Source organism: Balaenoptera acutorostrata, chromosome 5 (assembly GCF_949987535.1).
Source record: "Balaenoptera acutorostrata chromosome 5, mBalAcu1.1, whole genome shotgun sequence".
NCBI classification, from domain to species: Eukaryota; Metazoa; Chordata; class Mammalia; order Artiodactyla; family Balaenopteridae; genus Balaenoptera; species Balaenoptera acutorostrata.
Window position 1 is genome coordinate 45,521,725 of NC_080068.1, and position 20,108 is coordinate 45,541,832.

The 20,108-nt window shown below is 39.7% G+C and overlaps 1 protein-coding gene across 6 annotated transcripts in view; it reads left to right on the forward strand.

The window, feature by feature from the left end:
- Positions 1–20,108, forward strand: part of RASGEF1B (RasGEF domain family member 1B) — a 560,362-nt gene that overhangs the window by 524,803 nt on the left and 15,451 nt on the right. For 4 of the 6 annotated variants that reach the window (XM_057547295.1, XM_057547296.1, XM_007165614.2 and 1 more), the window contains 4 exons: positions 11,086–11,268; positions 12,982–13,104; positions 13,489–13,626; positions 19,514–19,726. In XM_057547295.1, coding sequence (XP_057403278.1) covers positions 11,086–11,268; positions 12,982–13,104; positions 13,489–13,626; positions 19,514–19,726 — 657 coding nt within the window. Of the gene's footprint in view, positions 1–1,558; positions 1,580–10,044; positions 10,132–11,085; positions 11,269–12,981; positions 13,105–13,488; positions 13,627–19,513; positions 19,727–20,108 lie in introns of those variants that run through there. The other 2 variants (XM_007165613.3, XM_007165615.3) reach the window with 2 other exon arrangements.

The following is a 20,108-nucleotide window of genomic DNA, read 5'->3' on the forward strand; positions in this document are numbered from 1 at the left end:
AACAGTAGCTAGAGCTTGGCATGTGATAGCTGTGTCTTAGTTTAAAACATGGACCATGGTGATAAGCCTGTGCTAAGAAACAAGAAGGTTACAGTTAACCAGAGTATATGACTGCTTGGAGATTTGGAAGGAAAACAACTAGTCAGGTGAGGTTTAGAGCAAATGTAGAATTGACTTCTAAAAGGAAAGAAAAATTCTTGGCTGTCGAGATTTTCATAACATTAAAAAGTGTGGCAGCTTGTTAGGTCCTATCATTAATGGTTAGTTTATTGGGGGGGGCAATGGTTGGGCAAGCAGGACCTAGGGCACTTGACAGAAGTCAGGGGGTTCACAAGTGGTGCTCTGTTATGCCTTTCAAGCAGGTTTTCTGGCAAAGTGGAGAAGATCAGCTACTGATCAGCAAGTGTCTTGTTGGCATTCTTCCACGACATGCGGGTCAATCCTTTGTTTTCCTGGAGGTGGCAATATTTCTGGCTACTAAGTGTAGTACTTTTCAGTGGTCTAATGGAGTGTTAAATTCTTAGAATTGATTTCTCCCCTGGTGCATTTTCAGTCTTGCTTTATTTTATATGCTCCACTAGACATTTAATCTGATTCCTGAGATCATTCTGTCTAGTGGAACAGAAAATCACCATAAACTATTTATATTTATTGTTTTTTTTAATTTAATTTATTCTTAGGCATATATTGTTAAATATTTTAAATGTTTATTATTTATCGTAATAATTCACATTTCTTATATTATTACTAACATTACGTTCTTACAGTCTAAATACTGGCCAATAAACTACAATAGACCAAAAAAAAAAAAATCAATTGAATAACACCTATCTAGGAAAAAGTAAGAAAATTGAAGGGGCAAAGCTAGGTGACTGTTTATGTTGGTAAGTTACCTAATATGGCACTGGAGGTGGTGGGATCAACTTTATCAATCTCCAGAGGTGGCCTGGAAGAATTCGACTTTGGAGGAGCATTTGGATGACCCCAAAGAGAGTACCTGCTTGGACAGGAGATGAGAAAATGAGGGTATCCTCCCTTACTTGGGAGAAGAATCTGGAATCCCTGAAGCAGGGACTTAGAATCTTGATTCTGGTGCCACAAATAATAAATGGAAAGACCATTATAACATTTTGTAAGGTCTTAAAGAGACAAATTGTACTGTTGAAAATACTGCTTAAGATTGATGAGATTTTTGTCTTTCGTGGTTGAATTCAGGTGTTACCTCCCCTTTAGTTGTCCTTTTTGGGTTTCCAGTTAAATCTATAAAAATTAGATTTGTGCAACCCTTGATTATCCTAGGATGACAGATGTAGCCTAGCGCTGTGGGCAGATTTCTGCCTTGGGAATAGAGCCTAGGGTTCTAATCAATCTGGAGCCCTAACAAGTCACTTACTCTCTCCCTATACCTGCAGTATCTGTGAAATTGATGAGGTGTTGACTAGATGATTTATGAGTCTCTTTTAGCTCTGTGTTAACTGATTTATCTTGCTGTACTATCACCTCATTCATTTGCACCCTTTATTAGCTGTGGAACAATGAAGGCTGAAGAATGGTCTGCAGTTAGATGTTCAGCTACTTGGTGCGTGGAAATGAAGAGAGGAGAGTGAAATTTCTTCTTATTGGTGAAAATTATATAGAGATTTATTATTTGCTTGAACTGTTTTTTGCTCTTGTTTTTCTCCTACAAGTGTATTTAAAAATACTATTTTCAAGAAGGTTGAGTCAGGAAAATTTTTTGGACTTTTTAAGTCAGTGTTACTATTTTGTCATTTTAAAACCAGTCTTTTGACCAATCATTTTTTCTTAGGTTTGTGTGTTTATTATTTCATTTCAAGGTACATTTATATCCGGAAGTCATTCAATTGATTCAAATTTTATTAGTAAGCCCTGGCATGAAAATGAGTTTAACACAGGGAAAGTACAAATTAGTCTTGTAAGAAAGGAAAGGACTTTATAGAATGCTAGTATCCTTCTATTTATCTAAAAGGGAAGAATGGAGGGGGGTGTGGGATAAGGGTAATTTTTCAAGAACTTGCAGCCAAAAAAATAAAATTATCCCGGTAACCATGTTCCACAATGAATTGTAAAAAGAAAATTCTACTTGTTTACTGAATGTCCTCACTAAGTATGCTGAGGTGAACTGGATTTAGAAACATAAACCCTTTTAGTAAAGGATGCTCCCCATTTGATATTCTATAATTTGGCTTGAGATCTATCACGTATAAATGATTCAACTACTTATATCTTTGCTGTTCAAAGTAATGGCCAGTGCTGTTCAGTAAATAGCCACATGGGGATATATGAGCTTAAGTTTAACTAAATTAAACAAACAAAAATTACCCTAGCCACATTTAAGTGTTCAGTAATAGCTACGTGTGGTGAATTGCTGCTGTATTGGACAGAAGAGGAACCTTTCCAATATTCCAGAAAGTTCTGTTTTGACAGCACATAATTAGATAATGATGATTCTGATTTTCCAGAAGATCACTTTTATTCCTCTGGGAAGATGACAATTAATTCTCATCATAGACAGGCACCCAAGACATAAGGAGATAAGACTGACTGGCTTTATATGTTTTCAACTGTATATCATGAGCAGTGCCACTTTCCACAGTTCAATAATATTCCACGATCCCAAACACCAATTTCTCACATTTTTCCCCCAGAACTCTAATTATCCTTTGACTTTTCTAAACCAGCACCTACTGTTCCTGATAGAAAGCACCAATCCTTTCAAAGACAAGGCACGTGGAGCCATCTACTGTTAAGCTCAGGAACTGCATGGAAGTTGTAGCCGATTAAAAACATTGCAGGAAGAATGTCAACATGTGCTGTGATCAGTTCCTACAAAAAAAAATTAGTAAAGATTTATCTCATAGAAAAGTTTTAAATGATTCTCCAGGCCCATTTCTGGTTGCCACGTACTGAATTGTTGTTTTGTGTCTTAAACTGCTGACAAGATATTCCCAAGACAAAAGATGACAAATTTTAGCTTTGTTTTTCTTCCAGGGAAACCAAAGATGGTAATTATTTGAGTCGGAATCCCTTTCCTCCATTAATTAGGAATTAGTGAAGAAAAATTTAAGTAGCATCTAGGACAAATCAAGCAAAATGCACATTCATTTTTTAATGTGGAATCCTATAATAAATCAGGAAATACCACCATTTCATCATTGTAGAGAGAAATAGGACCTTCTTTCCTCAAAAATACTGATTATTTCCCCTTGACCGTGAAATCTACAAAGCATTTGGGGCTCAGTTCCAAAGAATGTACTTATCTGGGAGTTACTTACTTTTTGTTCACATGCCAAAGAAGTGAGTTGATTCTGAGTCGTCTACTCTGTTTTGTTTGTAATCTTAACACAATACCTCTTTTTTCAAGGAGGTTAGCAGAGGTGTAGCATTTCTAGTGTCCAGAGATGCTGCTAGAAAGAAATGAGAAGGTAATCTTTGAGACTTTTTTCAAGCTCAAAATAAGCATGTTTTATACAGTGTGGGAGACTTGACTTTTACTTTCCCCCAACTTGAATCCATAGTTAGAGAAACACTCTCTGAGCGTACAGTCAGCACTTGTATTCTGAGATCCAGCCTTGCCAAAAGGAGGCTAAAAGTACTTGAGATCCCAGCTGGAGTAAAGTTGAAATATGTGAACTCTTTCTCATTCCGATCTCTGGAGCCTCAAATGAAAAAAAGGAAAGAGGCTGCATCTCACCAAAGTGCAAAGTTCCTTTGGAATTTAGATGGGAATTTGGGAACCAGTCATTGCCGGATCTTAAATTAAGCCTCTCCTCCCTAAACAAATATGCTTTCAAAGTTCAACTGTGATAGGGAGTCCTTCCTCTACCTCGTTTGGACACATGCCCAGCATTTGAACAGAAGTGAAAGGATAGCGATCAATATAAAGACATTGGATTTATTAAATATTTCACTGAGGCGCTCTATGATGAAATAGGGGCTGAAATAAACCTTTTTTTTCTTGGACTCCTACCTTTGCTATCTCATTCTCCTGAGTATAAAGGAAATGCTGACTTGACATCCTGGCAGAGATTAACCAAACACCTAAAGCAGATGTTGAAGGATGGCTTTTGATTTAGTTCCCACACCCATCTTTTCCTGGCCCTCTTCCAATTTGAATTGTCACCTGAAACCACCTTAGCCTGATGCACCTGCCTCCTCGTAAATAACCTTGTGCAAAAGCAGTCAGTAATTCAAACACAGTCTGTTGTTTCGAAAAAGGCAGCTTTTCATCTGGTGCTTTAGTTGGTTTGAAACCATTAGGCATGCCTTTCAAATCCATTCATCCCTTAAATCACCTAGAGCTTGCTTCCTTGCTGCTGGATCAATGTCATGCTGAACTTTTGCAGGGTCCTTGGAAGGACATGATATATCTTTGTGACTGAATTAGCTGCCCCCGTAAGATACTTTGTCTGTCAACCAACTTTTCAGCTTCCCAAATTAAATTTAAGAAAGAACATTCATCTTGTATACATGGGTTGGATATCTTTTACTTCCCCTTGGGAAGTTTTCCAGAAGAACCTGTAATCTAGATGCTAATTTTGGCAGCTCAGAGCTTTCTTTTAGCCTGGGTCATTGTTTTTAAAACCAAAATCTGTTTCCCATTGTCTCATTGCCTCCCCCTTATCCCAAAGTGCTCCCTCAATTTGGGGGGGGGAGGGGCTATTTAAATATCTCTACGCAAACCAAAAGAAGTGTCTTTTTCATTCTCTTCAACGCCATTGGATCAGTACTACTAGAAAATATTTACATGTATTGGTTGATTTCTAAGGAGTCAGTCTTCAATGTGTTAACCCAAGGTTCCCTTCAGAACCACTATGTTCTCCTTCTTTGAGGAAGTAGATAAATATGATCCAGGTTCTGTACAAGCCAGCACATGTGCTTCCTAATCTGGGGTCTGAACTCCCTGAAAGTATATACAAACTTGTTGGTCGATTTCTCTGGGGGCAGTGTGTGGAGAAGTTTGTGATCTTCCTAAAAAGTTAAGAGCTACTGGCCAAACAATATATTCTGAGTTTCCAGCAACTGGCTTACAAATGAAATTTTGCAAGGTGAGAATTGCTTGTGAGATTAACCTGTCCTCTGTCTTATCTTACTGGTAGTGATTTGAATAGAGTCAGCAGCTTTTTCAAGCATCTCATATAAATCTCACCTTTTCCAAAGGAGTTAGCTACTTTGAAGTTTGACTTAACAGCAAATTAAGGCCAGTACTTAATGCTGTCACATATTCTCATTTTGGAAATAGTCAGTTTTTCCCAAACCAGAGTTTTGGTTAGCAGGTCCCCATAGCAGGTACATTGGGTTGGGCAAAATTTGTGCTAAAGAAGGATGGCAGACAGTGGAGAAGTTGATGTTGAGATTATGTTGGAAAGGGTAGAGAAGAGTAAATTGAGAGTTTACAGAACCCAACAGACAGAAAATAGCAATTGTGAGAGCTGTAAAGAGAAGGTTTGCCGCAGATAAGAAGTCAGAGCTACATTGAGATTAAAGAAAATAAATGGAAGCTGCGGGGTAGGAACCGCCTTACACTTAGCCCTTCTTCCACCGGGGAAGCTCTAGCAAATGGTTCCTGGAGTTAATAGCATCTGGGGCTAAATGCTCCTCTGGATTCTCATGTGCAGTACTTGGATCTTCTATGAATTTGTTTTCTTAAACAAGAACCAAGCCAATATTTAATATTCTGAACTTCACTTTCTATCATTCCAGAACCGAAGCAGGTAGAACTAAAGTCTTGGATGTCAAATTTGAGTAATGCTGAACAAACAGTGGTTCTTGATGTGGGTAATAAGAAGAAAGGTACTTGAGAGGAAAAAAAATCTACTATGTTTATCTTCTTAGGTGCTTAAAAATCCACTTCACAAGCAGTACTTTCTGTGCCATTCTGCTGACCTTTCCCCTTGTTTATCAAATGCATCTATTACACAAGGCAGTTGATCTTTCTGGAAAATGGTTAGACTGGCCACTTGCTCGAGATTGTCCAGAAATTAGTTACATGTACCGTGATCCATGATCTCTCTTTTGGTCATTTGTCTCATCAGATCTTTTTTACTGGAAATCTGTAAAGTACGTACAAGCAAGTATTACTGTATTTCGTTGAATCTAAGATGTCATCCATTGTAAGATGCTCTTTTATTTTATATATTGCTTAAAAAAAGACTGTCAGTTAAATAGGTTTCCTTATCACTCAACTATTTATGTTCATCCCAGTTTCAAAGAAAGTAAAATATGAAGAAATGTATATTAGAGTTTCTGAAGGCTCTGTCTAGATAGGACTGTGCTTTGATTGCAAAGGTCAGTAGCTTAAATACTTTTGTTGATAGTGTTGCTTTTTAATAAGAGTAATTAATGACATTCGTACATCTTTGGGGCAAGGATTTATGTAGAACATGTAAAACATGTAAATTTTTCTAATAGCCTGCAATTTGGGACAGACTGACAGGCTTTTCATTTTATGGTTAAACATTAAAAGTTCAAAGAAGACCATTTGCAGTATAACATGATGTAGTGTAATAAATTTTGAACCTGGAATCTGAAGGCTAGGTTTGAAACCCTGCCTGTTTGTCCCTTATCCGATGTGTAACCCCAGCTGAGTAATGAAGTTTTTCTGAACCCGTGCTTATGCAGTCAAACAGAGTAAGGATCCCTGCCAAACAAGGTAGATATAATATCTAAAAAGGCATTTGTAGGCAGTAAACCTTACACGGACGGGAGCTGCTGACATTCTCAGAGCCTTGCACACCGTGCATCTAGGCATTTCTCAGGGGAGCGGCCTTGAGCAGGAATCAGAGAAGTAAAGGACTGTGGACTGTGGAGACCTTTTCCAGCACACAGGATCCCATAGTAGAAGGATGCACACTAAGGAAGGTGGAGGCCTAAGGAGTTGACAGTATATGGCAAGGTGGGAAAATAGGACCATTGTGCATGTAAGTAAGGGGCTGGGTCTCTTGGAGTGACTTAAATCTCAGCCATTGGTTGTTGCTCTACGCAAATTCAACAATCAAGTTTGTTTGTGGTCAATCAGCTGATTGGCAACAGAACTTTGGGCTAATTAGAAGGCAGAAAACAACCTATGATAGATTCTCTTCTTAAATTTGATTTTTAAGTATAATAAACTATAACCTCAATTAACTTATCTCAGTTTGGTGTCCATTGCTATTCGTAGTATTTTCTTTTGGTGCCTGGTTGGAGGGGTTTTTTTGGTTGTTGATATTTCATGCCTCCTCAGAGAAATCCTGTGACACATTTCCAAGGAACAATACAAAGACCTCCTGCCATTGCTCTAAAAATGCTCTAACTTCGCTATAAAGAAAATTGATAGTTTTGTTGTCATCTAGAATTTCGGAAGGAGTGAGCAAAATTGGAAATAATTTTCCAGATGAAAAACATACCTGGGGGCAGGGGCTGTGTAAGTGACTTTCCGAAGTTTTCACAGCTCTTAAGCCCTAGATTAGGGCTTCATTAAATCTGGGTCCTTGTCCAGATCCTTTATGGGAGTAAATGATTATAAGTACAAATATTTGGTGGCTTTTGGTGCTGATTCTTCGCAAGGGAACTCTGAGTGACTTGTGACTTTTGTGGCTACTGCTTCCTGTCAATCAACCAAAGGCAGCAGGGGTGCAAGATTCAGAGGGGTGCCGTGGGGCTCACGTGGCGCTGTAGCCATGTGGCTGTGTGGTCCTAGCCTGGTCACTTCACCTCACTGCCCAAGGTCTCAGTTTGCACACTGATGGACAGAGGAGAGTGGGCCTGATTGTCATGACGCTTGGGCCTTGGCTTCTTCCGTGACTGTTTTGCGGTCATTGCTAATCCCTTAGCACACGTTCCCCACCCGGTTACAGCCTTTGAGCCCTCACGCTTCATCCGGCCTTTTGGCAACCACTTTGGATTGATTGCAGTTAGGAAGTGAAATGCGATCTATTTTCCATCTTGGACCATTTGATTTCTATGGTCCTTTTGAACTTTTAACATTTTCTGATTTTTCTGAAATTCCCAAATCCTGGCCAACCTTCTCCCCAAAGCAACTTAATATTAGGACGGTTTCAGTAGTAATGAGTAAGTGGAGAAATCAAGGAAAATTCATGGTTCTTGGCAGAAAAACAAAAAGAAAAACAACTTCAAGGGCATGAATAGAGTGAGTTCCACTTGTCATCCTGGATACCAAGGATATTGTGTGGTTTTAACCATCTAAAGCTTTTTTTTTTTTTTTTTTTTAATATTTTTTTTCATACTCAGTCTTTAAATTTATTATTTATATTTATTTTTTTGGCTGTGTTGGGTCTTCGTTTCTGTGCGAGGGCTCTCTCCAGTTGTGGCGAGCGGGGGCCGCTCTTCATCGCGGTGCGCGGGCCTCTCACCATCGCGGCCTCTCCCGTTGCGGAGCACAGGCTCCAGACGCGCAGGCTCAGTAGTTGCGGCTCACGGGCTTAGTTGCTCCGTGGCATGTGGGATCTTCCCAGACCAGGGCTCGAACCCGTGTGCCCTGCATTGGCAGGCAGATTCTCAACCACTGCGCCACCAGGGAAGCCCCTAAAGCTTTTTTTTAAGCCAGAGGCAGGAAAACCACATCCAGAGGGAAGGTTCCTTCCAGGCTGGAAGAAGTAACTTTCAGGTGTTTCTCGTCTCAGGTCCTGGCGTCCCAGTTTAAGGACATTTTGAGTTTCTCAGGGCAAGGGTAGACAGGCTCTTGTTTTTCTTCCCACCAGGGACAACCCATTTGCAAAGATGATATTGCACATGAAACATACTCATAGAAAACTGGCAATTTGAAGAGGACAGAAACATACTTTGTCCGTTGCCTTATACAGTGTTAACATTGAGTTATTCATTTAACCATGATTCCTATGTGTGAGGTCTTAGCAACTAAGTGGGGAGCATTTGTGTTAACATTTACATTCTCAGTTCCTGATCCTTTGGCCATTATGACCATGTCCTGCCCAAGCGAGAGGGATGGCATTGATGACTCTGGTAGTGACAAGTCTCCCCAGACAGAGTGATTCTCAGTCCTCACTTTCTTCCCATCTGTAGCTTTTTTTTTTTTTTAATTTTTATTTATTTATTTTTGGCTGCGTTGGGTCTTCGTTGCTGCACGCAGGATTTCTCTAGTTGTGGTGAGTGGGGGCTACTCTTCGATGCGGTGTGCGGGCATCTCACTGCGGTTGCTTCTCTTGTTGCAGAGCACGGGCTCCAGGCGCGCAGGCTTCAGTAGTCTGGCACGTGGCCTCAGTACTTGTGGCGCGCGGGCTTCATTGCTCCGCGGCATGTGGGATCTTCCCAGACCAGGGCTCGAACCCGTGTCCCCTGCATTGGCAGGCGGATACTTAACCACTGTGGCGCCAGGGAAGCCCCTGTAGCTATTATTTGAGGTATAGTTGGTTTACAGTGTTGTGTTAGTTTCAGGTGTACAGCAAAATGTTTCAGTTATACATATATATATTCTTTTTTGGATTCTTTTCCATTATAGGTTATTACAAGATATTGTATATAGTTCCCTGTGCTATAGAGCAGGTCCTTGTTGTTTATCTATTTTATATATAGTAGTGTGTATCTGTTAATCCCAAATTCCTAATTTATCCCCCGCGCCTCCGCTGCCACTTTCCCTGTTGGTAAACCCAAAGCTTTGTTTTCTCTCTCTGTGAGTCTTTTGTTTCTGTTTTATAAATAAATTCATTTGTATCATTTTTTTAAGATTCCACATATAAGTGATATCGTATGATGTGTGTCTTTCTTCCTCTGTGCTGGATCCTTTTATGTTCTCCCTCAGCATTGGTTTGTGGATGGGACAGAGCACAAAATACGGAAGCTTTTTTTTCTTACTGTTTCTCTTTGCTGATGCTTCTTTCCCTAAATGCCACTTTCACCTGCCAAGTCGCCTTATAATGGACGTTGTTTTTTCCCAGCACCCCACCCCGGCCCCCCCCTGCCCAGGCATGCGCACACAGTGTGATGCTGTGGGCCTCATTAGTGGGAACCGGAACAGGTGCGCTTGGAGTAATGGATGTACCTCCTCAGACAGGCCCCACGCCCCTCCCCCTTTCGGATGCAGGTATCTTTCAGCATCTTGAAAAGAGCGATCAGCCCAGGCTGTGTCCTCCTGCAGCCTCTGCACACCATGTCTCTGTGAGTCCAAGCCCTGGGGTTTGGCTTCCCCTCATTGTTTGCCTCTGAAGCCCTCACTCTCTGCACCTCCGGAATGCCTCCGTTGTGCAGACGTGCTGCCAGAAACCGGAGCCTGTTTTTGGGGCCGGGAGCTCTGTCCCTAGGAATCCAAGTAATAACTTAACAGCCTTTGGCGTCTACCAAGTATCCTCTGACAAGGGCTTTGTGAGCTGCAGAGCACACAGATGAAGGCAGTGCTCCTTGTTCCCCAAATCAGGTGTTTTCTCAGCCTGTGTGTTTACTGAGAACTGAGGCTTTATAGAGCTCTCCACCCCAAAAGAATTTGACACAAAGGGGTGAAAATTAATAGCATCCGATCTTCCAGTGAAAGCTGGGGAGTCAGCATTAAATCTCTTGATATATGCGTGCATCTATAAACACACACACACACACACACACACACTTTAGTTCTAGGCCTCTTTTACAATTTCATTTTTTTTTCAACTTCTGTTTTGGTTATCTCCTCATATGCCCAATGCTAGTCTGGTATTTCTTAAGTGTTATGTAATTCTTCCCATCCAACTTTGAAGGCCTACACATTTCCACCTTAGGATAATACTTGACTCAGGGGATTAAAGCAATTTAAAGCTCAGTTCCCCTCCCTGACTTCATAACCGAATGTGAAGGAATGATATCTAAACACCGCAGCCAGAGACTTGAATTTAAGTACAGATTGGAGCCTTTGATCCAAGTGTTTTATGGTATTTCATTGGATGACATTGGTACTCAAAAATATGCATACATGTGTTATTCAAAGAGCAATTTGCTTCTTGATGGGTTCTCAGATTGTATCAGAACCTAACCTATTTTAAAAATTGCCTGTTTCCTCGTGATTATGAAAGCCTAATGCCTATTAAAATTTACTTTTCTTTTGCATATTACTGACACTGTTTTTTCCTTTTTTATTCATTTTAGGAAAGCATGCCTCAGACTCCTCCCTTTTCAGCAATGTTTGACAGCAGTGGTTACAACCGAAACCTCTATCAGTCTGCAGAGGACAGCTGTGGAGGGTTGTATTACCATGACAACAACCTCCTTTCCGGATCCCTGGAAGCACTCATCCAGCACTTAGTACCTAATGTGGATTACTATCCAGATGTAGGTATCCATGTGCCCCTGAAACACGTCCTTGGTATCCAGCAGAATTTACAATAGAATAGACAGGGACCCTAGATGCTGCAGAATTCTATCTGGGTTCCTAAGAATTTTTCTAATAAGAAATTGCATATTGATTATTGAGTGCTTTGAGATCAGATTGAGCCTGGATATGATATGTCTGTGTATCAGTTTTCCTTTCAGGGTTGGTATCACATTGTAGTCAGTCAGAGACCATCTAAATGAAATACCTGTAAGGTTTGACTCATGCATATACCTTGGTCCTTACATAGAAATGCCAGAGAACACTAGATGCTCCTAGAATGGTTAGCGCCTTTTTGGTTTCCAAAACTATGCTGAGAAAAGTGAAGTTACACAGGGAAACTTCACAGAAAAGAGAGCAAGAGTTACATTCAAGACGCAATTCGTTATAGATTCGACATCAGATGACAGGTTCGCTTGTTTATGTTTTATTTATTTATTTATTTATTTTATTATTTTTTTTGAATATGTTTTGATAACTGACATTTGTATGGATAATCCTTTCTAATTTAAGGAATTCGTTTACATTTTCTCAGTCTTTATAGCAATTCCAAGAGGCTAGAGAGGAAGACATTGAAATTCAGAATGTTGAGGAGTTTGCACATGGTCTCACTCCCAGCATCAACATTCAAACCCAGGTTTTCTGTTTCTGGGGCACGTGATGTTTCTTCCCCCTTCCCTTGTGCTACGGCTGCCCCTGTTATGCAACAGCTGCTTGTTGATAAAGATTTCATGAAAATATCCAGACACTAGATTCGAATGTTTTTATGAATATAATAATGACCTTGGTGTGCAGAGGGTAGTTTGTGCTTGCCACCGTAGTTCACCATAATGTTTCTCACTGAGGTATCTCTGTGTGTGTGTGGTTTGTTACGTAGCATTTTCAAATATGTTGCCATACAGGGAAAACTTCTAATCAAAAGTAAAAGGCATCCCTTGTTCAGCCCTGTAAGTGTTTATGAGCTACAAAAGGCACCTAAGGGGAAGAAAAACCCATGGAATTTTTCTTCTTATTGGGAATATGAAACTATTGTAACAAATAAGCTTTACTTCATTACTGGCTTCTGAGGAGACATTGTGGTTAAAGAAAAGCATACAGTGTGATATTATGTTTTATCAAATTGCTTAGGCTTTGAGCAAGTAAATAGATTACTTGAAAGTCTGTCTTTGAATGTTCTGACACAAGCACACAAATGCTCCAGTGTGTCATACTGGACCCACTGGAGATTTCTTGAGCTGATGTGGGTTGGGTGATTTTTTGGTTTCCATTGAGTTACCATAATATTTGGACACAGAACAAGATTCTGTACGGGTGGTATATTTAAGTTAGATTGATCTCCCTGGGCTGAATTTGATTCTTCTTTACTAGACTGTTATATGTCCTGGTATCCTGGCTCCCAGAGGATGGATGTAAAAATGTACTGTGAATAATTTAGTAGCTAAACTTACCCTGTACTTCTGTTATTTTTAGTATGGTTTAAGGGAAAATATATATCACAAGGTAAAGGAGAAATCCATCTTAGGTTGTTTTACTATTAGTAAGCGTCACTTTTGAAACTGTAGCATTTTAACTTTGCTAAAGAGAACTTAGTGATATATGATGTATAATATATAGGAAAGATACTAGTTTCAGAGAGAATATAACCATGATGACTTTTTTTTCTCTTGCCACAGAGAACGTACATATTTACCTTCCTACTGAGTTCTCGGTTATTTATGCATCCGTATGAGCTAATGGCCAAAGTTTGCCACTTATGTGTTGAGCACCAGAGACTAAGTGATCCTAGTGGTGATAAGGTAATGATACCTTATTTGAACTTAACGTTTTTTTCCATTAAGTTTGGTAGCTTTATGGCTTCGATTTTGTGAAGTTGGTTTCCTTAAGTAACCATAGCTTCTCCCCAGGCTGAGGTCCATAAATGGTATCATGGCTATGCAGAGGGAATTGGAAAGGTATGAAGAACAAATATAAATCTAGTGCCATGGAAGATCCCTCCGTCCTGCCTTAAGTTGGTAGCACTTGACATTGACTTGGGAAAGGGGGACTAGAGTCTTCTTTAACCCCAAAGACTAGAGTCTTCTTTAACCCCAAAGACTTTGCACTAGAAGTTTACCATTAGCCCTGTTTGTAATTATTTATTTGATAGATATCACTGAATTTGATTTGCTTTTCCTCCCTAGAATCAGATAAGAAAAATTGCACCCAAGATTCTTCAACTCCTGACAGAATGGACAGAAACATTTCCTTATGATTTTCGGGATGAAAGAATGATGAGAAACTTAAAAGATCTGGCTCACCGAATAGCCAGTGGCGAGGAGGTTGGTAACCTGAATTTAGTACAATTACTCGAATTTCCAGGCAGGGTCTTGGTGAGAAGTGGTGCTAAATTATGCATCGGTAACTCTGCTGCTTCTTTTCTGTTGTTGCCTTTGGGCAAGTCCTCTCCATAGCATACTGGTCTGTTTGGTGTGTCAAAGGGGGATGATTATACAATCCCACTTCAAAGGGATGTGATCTAGAGTTTTATGTGATTAATTTGGGGGTATGTTCATGTCAACTCAAGCACAGGATTCATGATGCAAGTGTGTTTTCATTTTATTTTATTTATAACTTTCTTCCTTCCAAAAAGATTTGACCTAGCAAGTTAGATTATAAATATCACATTAGGAGATATAAACACTAATACATGTAAAATAACATATTTATATATTAACAGGTAATAAGTAATATATTAATAAATCAGAAATAGAGAGTTTGTATCATGGAAGGGAGAAAACAAATGTGCTAATACTGAGAATCAGTAGAGTAGGACAAGATTGCTGTATTTTAACTGTAAGCTCCAGGTAAAAGGGAAATACAGTTGGTTATGTAATTTTCACTGTCAGAAAAGAAAAAGCATAGTAATCCGTCAAAGCATTAAATTAAATGAAATTTTTAAAAAATTTCCTGCAAGGACTTTGTGAATGAGATCATGGAAACTGCTCTGTATAGTGTTTATAACAAATGCTCCTTGATAAAAACTGAGGTCATAAGATTAATATATAAACTAGCTAAAGGTAATTCTTTAGGAGTGGAGAAGACAGAGAAAAAAGGATCCAAGTCTTGTGCCTGGAAGTTGATTCAAGGCTTAGCACCTAGACTTAGATGGAGATGGAAAGTTAAGTCTGTTAGATAATCTTTCATAAATATCACTTCCCTCAATTGAGCTACCTAGCTGTGACAAATTCAAGGTTATCCTCTTTGAAACAGGCCTGGAAGGCTGTTACTCTGTTTTGAGGCTTGTTGGGCAAGGATATCTTTGTAGTTTCTGTACTTAGGCACAGATACAGTGTTAGAAAAAGGTAGATGAAGCATTTGGCAAAGGCTGTGATGTCTTGTTTCATCCATCTTAAAATGCATTTTCCCATTATGAATAACCTACCTGGAGAAATCATTCTTTCAGTGCTGTGCTGTCAAGATCACGGAACAAGACACCTATCTAGTCTGTCTACTTCTGGTGAAAACATTTTAATACTGTTTCCCCAACTTAAAAAAAAAAAATCAGACAAATTATATAAGATTAGCACTTGAAAAATATACATTTGCTTCCCACATTATGTTTCCATGAAAATGGAATTAACCCTTTTACACTTCCCCTGTGACATTATATTGAACACTGGTGCTCAAGAGAGCCATTACTTCTGCAAGGCTGAATGAGTGGTTCCCTGAGTCCTTCTGCAAGTTATGACTATTCTAATCATTTTGTTAGTTTGCGTGTAACAGGTTCTAGCAAGGTAGGAATTGGTAGGTCCGTCACTCACAAAGGCAAAAGTTAAGCATCACAGTTTTGTAGTAAATCTTTTCTTAGAAGGGAAGCTGTTGTGTTGCTTGGCAGGGTCAATGCTGGATCCGTGACCTAAGTTTATGGCAAGCTGCTCAAAAGATTAGTGGCATCATAAGGGCTTTTTCTTGTGTGGAGGCTGAGCTCTAAGTCAGGCGGTGCTTCCTTTCAGTTAAGTTCTATTTCAGTACTTAACTTGATGTGGCAGTCAGCTTCCCTTCCTTCTGTGGCCTTTTTTTTTTTTTTTAAACAGTTTATTTATTTATTTATTTATTTATTTATTTATTTATTTATTTATTTATTTTTGGCTGTGTTGGGTCTTCGTTTCTGTGCGAGGGCTTTCTCTAGTTGTGGCAAGCGGGGGCCACTCTTCACCGCGGTGCGCGGGCCTCTCACTGTCGCAGCCTCTCTTGCTGCGGAGCACAAGCTCCAGACGTGCAGGCTCAGTAGTTGTGGCTCACGGGCCCAACTGCTCCGCGGCATGTGGGATCTTCCCAGACCACGGCTCGTACCCGTGTCCCCTGCATTGGCAGGCAGATTCTCAACCACTGCACCACCAGGGAAGCCCTGTGGCCTTTTTAAAAGGTAGAAATGACAACTTGTTTTTCCCAAAAGGAACACCTTAAAAATCTTTTTCAGATACAATGCCAAATGGATGGCTTTTTGTCCTTCTTGTCATGGGAATCCATGAGGGGGGTCACTTCTATCTGTGTTGGCCAGATTGGTTCCAATCTCTTTTTAACAGGATCAAGCCACTCAAGAATTGGATGGAACCAAGCATGGGGACCAGATAGTCTTGTGCCTGGGCTTCTTATCAACCGTCCTGTGTTAATAACAAATCCTTGATAAACCTGAGATCTTCAGACGGTTTTGAGTGTGAAAAGAGATGAGAAGATAAGCCTAGGGCTTGAGTGGAGACATGTCACCTGCCATGATCAGGTTGGGTTTTCCAGTGAGATTGTATTCTTTCAGTCACTTCTAGACAGTATTCAGAATCGGGTCCACGTTTGGCAGTGGTTGATTTGAGTGCTTTGGCAAGTCCCCGAAAGTCTCTGCTCCTCCTTCATTTCTAAATCATAGAGGTAACCTCCCTGTAGTAATGTCCCTTTCAGCCCTAAAATTTTGTGGTGGATGCTCTTTTCCTCAGTTCTGTGCTTGGGAGGCCATTTATCTGCCATGTGCTTAAGTGTCTTTTCTTGCAGACACCTTCCCTGGCCTCCCCAGCCATGGTCATCCCCCATTACTGGCTCTCACCACCCTTTCTTTCAGAGCACTCTGTGATTAGTAATTACTTTCTTTATGACTTGTTTTTCCTCACTAGACTCCGTGCTGTGCTCCTTTTGTTCAGATAGCATCCTTAACTCCTAGCCCAGTATCTGGCAGTTAATAGGCACTCAGGAGTGTTTGAATGAATGAATGAATGAATGAACGAGTGAGTGAACAAACTAATCAGTTACTGGAATAGGAAAAAAATATTTCCCTCCGCTGAAAAGTTATCTCCCTCCATGGGAAGGAGTGTGCACTTGGGTTGGGACTTGCTGCTTCTTGCCTGGGACTTTAGGGATTTTCTTTGGCAGTCAGTGGATCCAGGTGTGCCCTTTACATAATTTAGTTGAGTTCTTCTGAATCTGCTAGAACAGTTCCACATAGTATGGCTTAATATGTTTCCCCCCTAAGGATTTGCCCAAAATGAAGAGGTTTATTAGGACTTGACAGCAAGAAACCCGAAATGAAACTGATGATTCAATTACATGACAAATGACTATAGTGGGTACAATGTAATTTTCTCTTCCTTAAGGGGCCTGTCTTTATTCTGTCTTTATTTGCCAGGTAATTACTGTCACTGGCATTTGAAGTTATAAAAAAGAATAAGTACATATTTGGCAATCCATGATTCAGTAAAAAAGCATGCTTAGCAACACGAAGCTTTGGTTTCTCGAATGGAATCAAGTGGCAGCAGCAAACTTTTTAAAGAGGTCACACACATACATATTCTTCTCTCTCTCTCTCTCTCTCTCTCTCACTCACACACACACACACACACACTCACGTTCTTTGTTACTTGAATAGCTTTTCCCCTATACCCTGTTGCGTACATGTTCTCCTCATATTTTGCTGCGTTTTGCTCACTAGCTGAATCCTCCACTATACATTACTCTACCTCTTTCCCTAAAAAGCATTTTTTAAAGTGTAGAATAAGAGTCTTTCACCAGATATGATTTGCTGCATGTCAGAATCACCCGGGGAGCATTTATTATGACATTTGGGACAGAAGACTGAAGAAATCATTTTAAGTTCATAGATTTTTATGTAACTCAAGATTATGAATGTAGAAGAAGCAAGGGAAATAGGGATGCAGGTTTTATTTTATTTTTATTAATTTATTTTTATTGAGGTACAATTGACATGTAACATTCTATTAGTTTTAGGTATACAGCATAACGATTCAGTATTTGTGTATATTGCAAAATGATCACCACAGTAAGTCTAGTTAACATGTCACCTTACATAATTAACAAAGTTTTTTTCTTGTGATGAGAACTTTTAAGATCTAATCTCTCAGCAACTTTCAAATATTCAATACAATGTTATTAACTATAGTCACCATCTTGTACATTACATCTCCATGACTTACTTATTTTATACCTGGAAGTTTCTACCTTTAGACCCTCCTCACCCATTTTCCTCACCCCCAGCGAGGGATTTAAAATAGCCCTCAATTTGGCCTTAACTGCTTCGAATTCCAAAGAAAGAGGCATTTTCTTTGAGTGACAACCATATTACCAAATAGATACCATCTTCTAAACTGATAACCTTAATGTTGTGTGGAAGATAGCTTCTTTGAAGGCTCAATTTTTTAAACACTTAGGTATTTCATTAGTGACTTTAGGGTGGTCTGTGAATGTAGAGGGGAAAAAGGTCATCTAATGGACCAGTTTAAAGAACTCAGAGGAATATACACCAGACAAATAGAGAAGAAGAAAAGAAAGAAGGTCGTGTGTGCCTTTTTGCCTTGACTATATGAGAATTGATCATTTCCTCCTGTTTTTAATTTTCCTTGGCTTAAGTATGCAAATATCTATTCATTTAAAGTTTTATAATATGCTCTGGTAAACCAAATTACTTCTGTAAAAAAAGATGATTCTCAAAAAAAAAAAAAAAAAAGATGGTTCTTAGACTTGTAGGTAAGATGCCATTTAATTTTCAGATAATTAATCTCAGAAAATGATATTGTGGTACCTTTTTAAAAGGAGCTGATAAGTTAGTAAAGCATGGACATAGGGCTTTCATCTGTAAATTCACTAGGACTGTCCTCCTTTGGAGCTGTTAATCTAAGGACCACGTTAGCATTGAAGCAGCCTGTGTGCCTTTCTTTGATAACAGTCGTCACAGCTTACCCAGAAGGATAAGTGTTAGTTTGGCAATTTTTGCCTGAAAAAGGAAGAATAAAAGAATACCCTAACTTAACACATGTAACTCTACCTTAGGAATTGGTTGATTGTGGAGCTCTTTCTTGGACTTAACAACTATTTTAAAAGTCAAGAGGTTGACATTTATCTATAATACACACATTGCTTTAAAACCAATTTCTCTTAAGTATTGTGGTGGTAGCATGATGTAGTAACAAACAAGGTGTCACCTGGTAGTAGCATTATGGGTAGAATCGCCATGTGGAAGAGTTTGGTGGTGAACATTAGCACTGACTCATGAATGCAAAAGAAATGGACATGAACCAACTGGAAGTCAGATGCCAAAAAGGAATATCCACTGCTTTGTTTTGGTGGTAACTCACGTTATATGTGGAAGTCAGGAAGGTGGTTGGGGGCTGAGTGGGAAGTGATGGTGTATTTCTGTTAAGTAGCTGTCTGTACCCTTAGACTAATGAGATTGGGAATGCTAGAAGGAGAAAAATCTAGAAGGGGACCCTAAAGAAAAAGAATTAGGAAAAGAATGCTCTGACTTGAGATCAACACATTTTAACCTACTAAAAGAAAACCAGTACATTCCTATGCCAGCCCAGAGAACATTAGTTATATGTGGTTCTTATTATACTGGATTCCCTCAGTAGCTCATCTAAATCATCATTGTAGTGTTTTCATGGCCCAGCTTGAATTGTACTCTCAAGAGCAGCCTGAGAAAAGAAGCTGTTGTGGGCCTAAATGAGGGCTGTTGTGGGCCTAAATCTTACAAGTCTGACAAGACACCTTACGTGTATGTGTCTCTTTTAAACTGTTAGCATGAAGCTGAATCCTCTAACTGCCCTCGACCAAGGTGGTTGTCCAACGTGAAGGTAAAAGCATTGAAGTACAGAGTCTCTGAGTTTGCGTAGTGGTGAAAATAGACAGGCAGAGCGAGGAGGTAATCCTTTGCTTGTTTCCTGGCAGACATATAGGAAGAACGTCCAGCAGATGATCCAGTGTCTAATCCGCAAACTTGCCGCGCTCAGCCAGTATGAGGAGGTCCTGGCAAAAATCAGCTCCACGTCGACAGATCGGCTCACGGTTCTCAAGACCAAGCCACAGTCCATACAAAGGGACATTATTACTGTCTGCAGTGACCCTTACACGTTGGCCCAGCAGCTGACTCACATAGAGCTAGTAAGACCATGGTCATCCTTGTCCTTTATAACCCACACTTGATCCGCTTTGACAGCCAGACAGTGTGTTCGTCAGCAGTAATGTCAAGGGAGAGGTTAGAATAATCCAAATGGGAAATAATCTATGAAATAGCTGGAACGTGTTTTGTTTAGACATTTGAATATGACTATTTCTGATATTTTGGGAGTTCACTTTAAAATAAGTACTAAGCAAGACTGAAGAGGAAAGAGTTTATTGACCTGCCTCATGTTCCCCCTCTAGTTAATTTTTCCATAACTCGCTCAGCCTTTTACTCTCTAGTGTAACACTGACCCAAGCAGAAAACTGCCTCTGCTCAGACCTTGAAGATGATGACAATTTTGAGGGTTAAAGGCTTATTTCA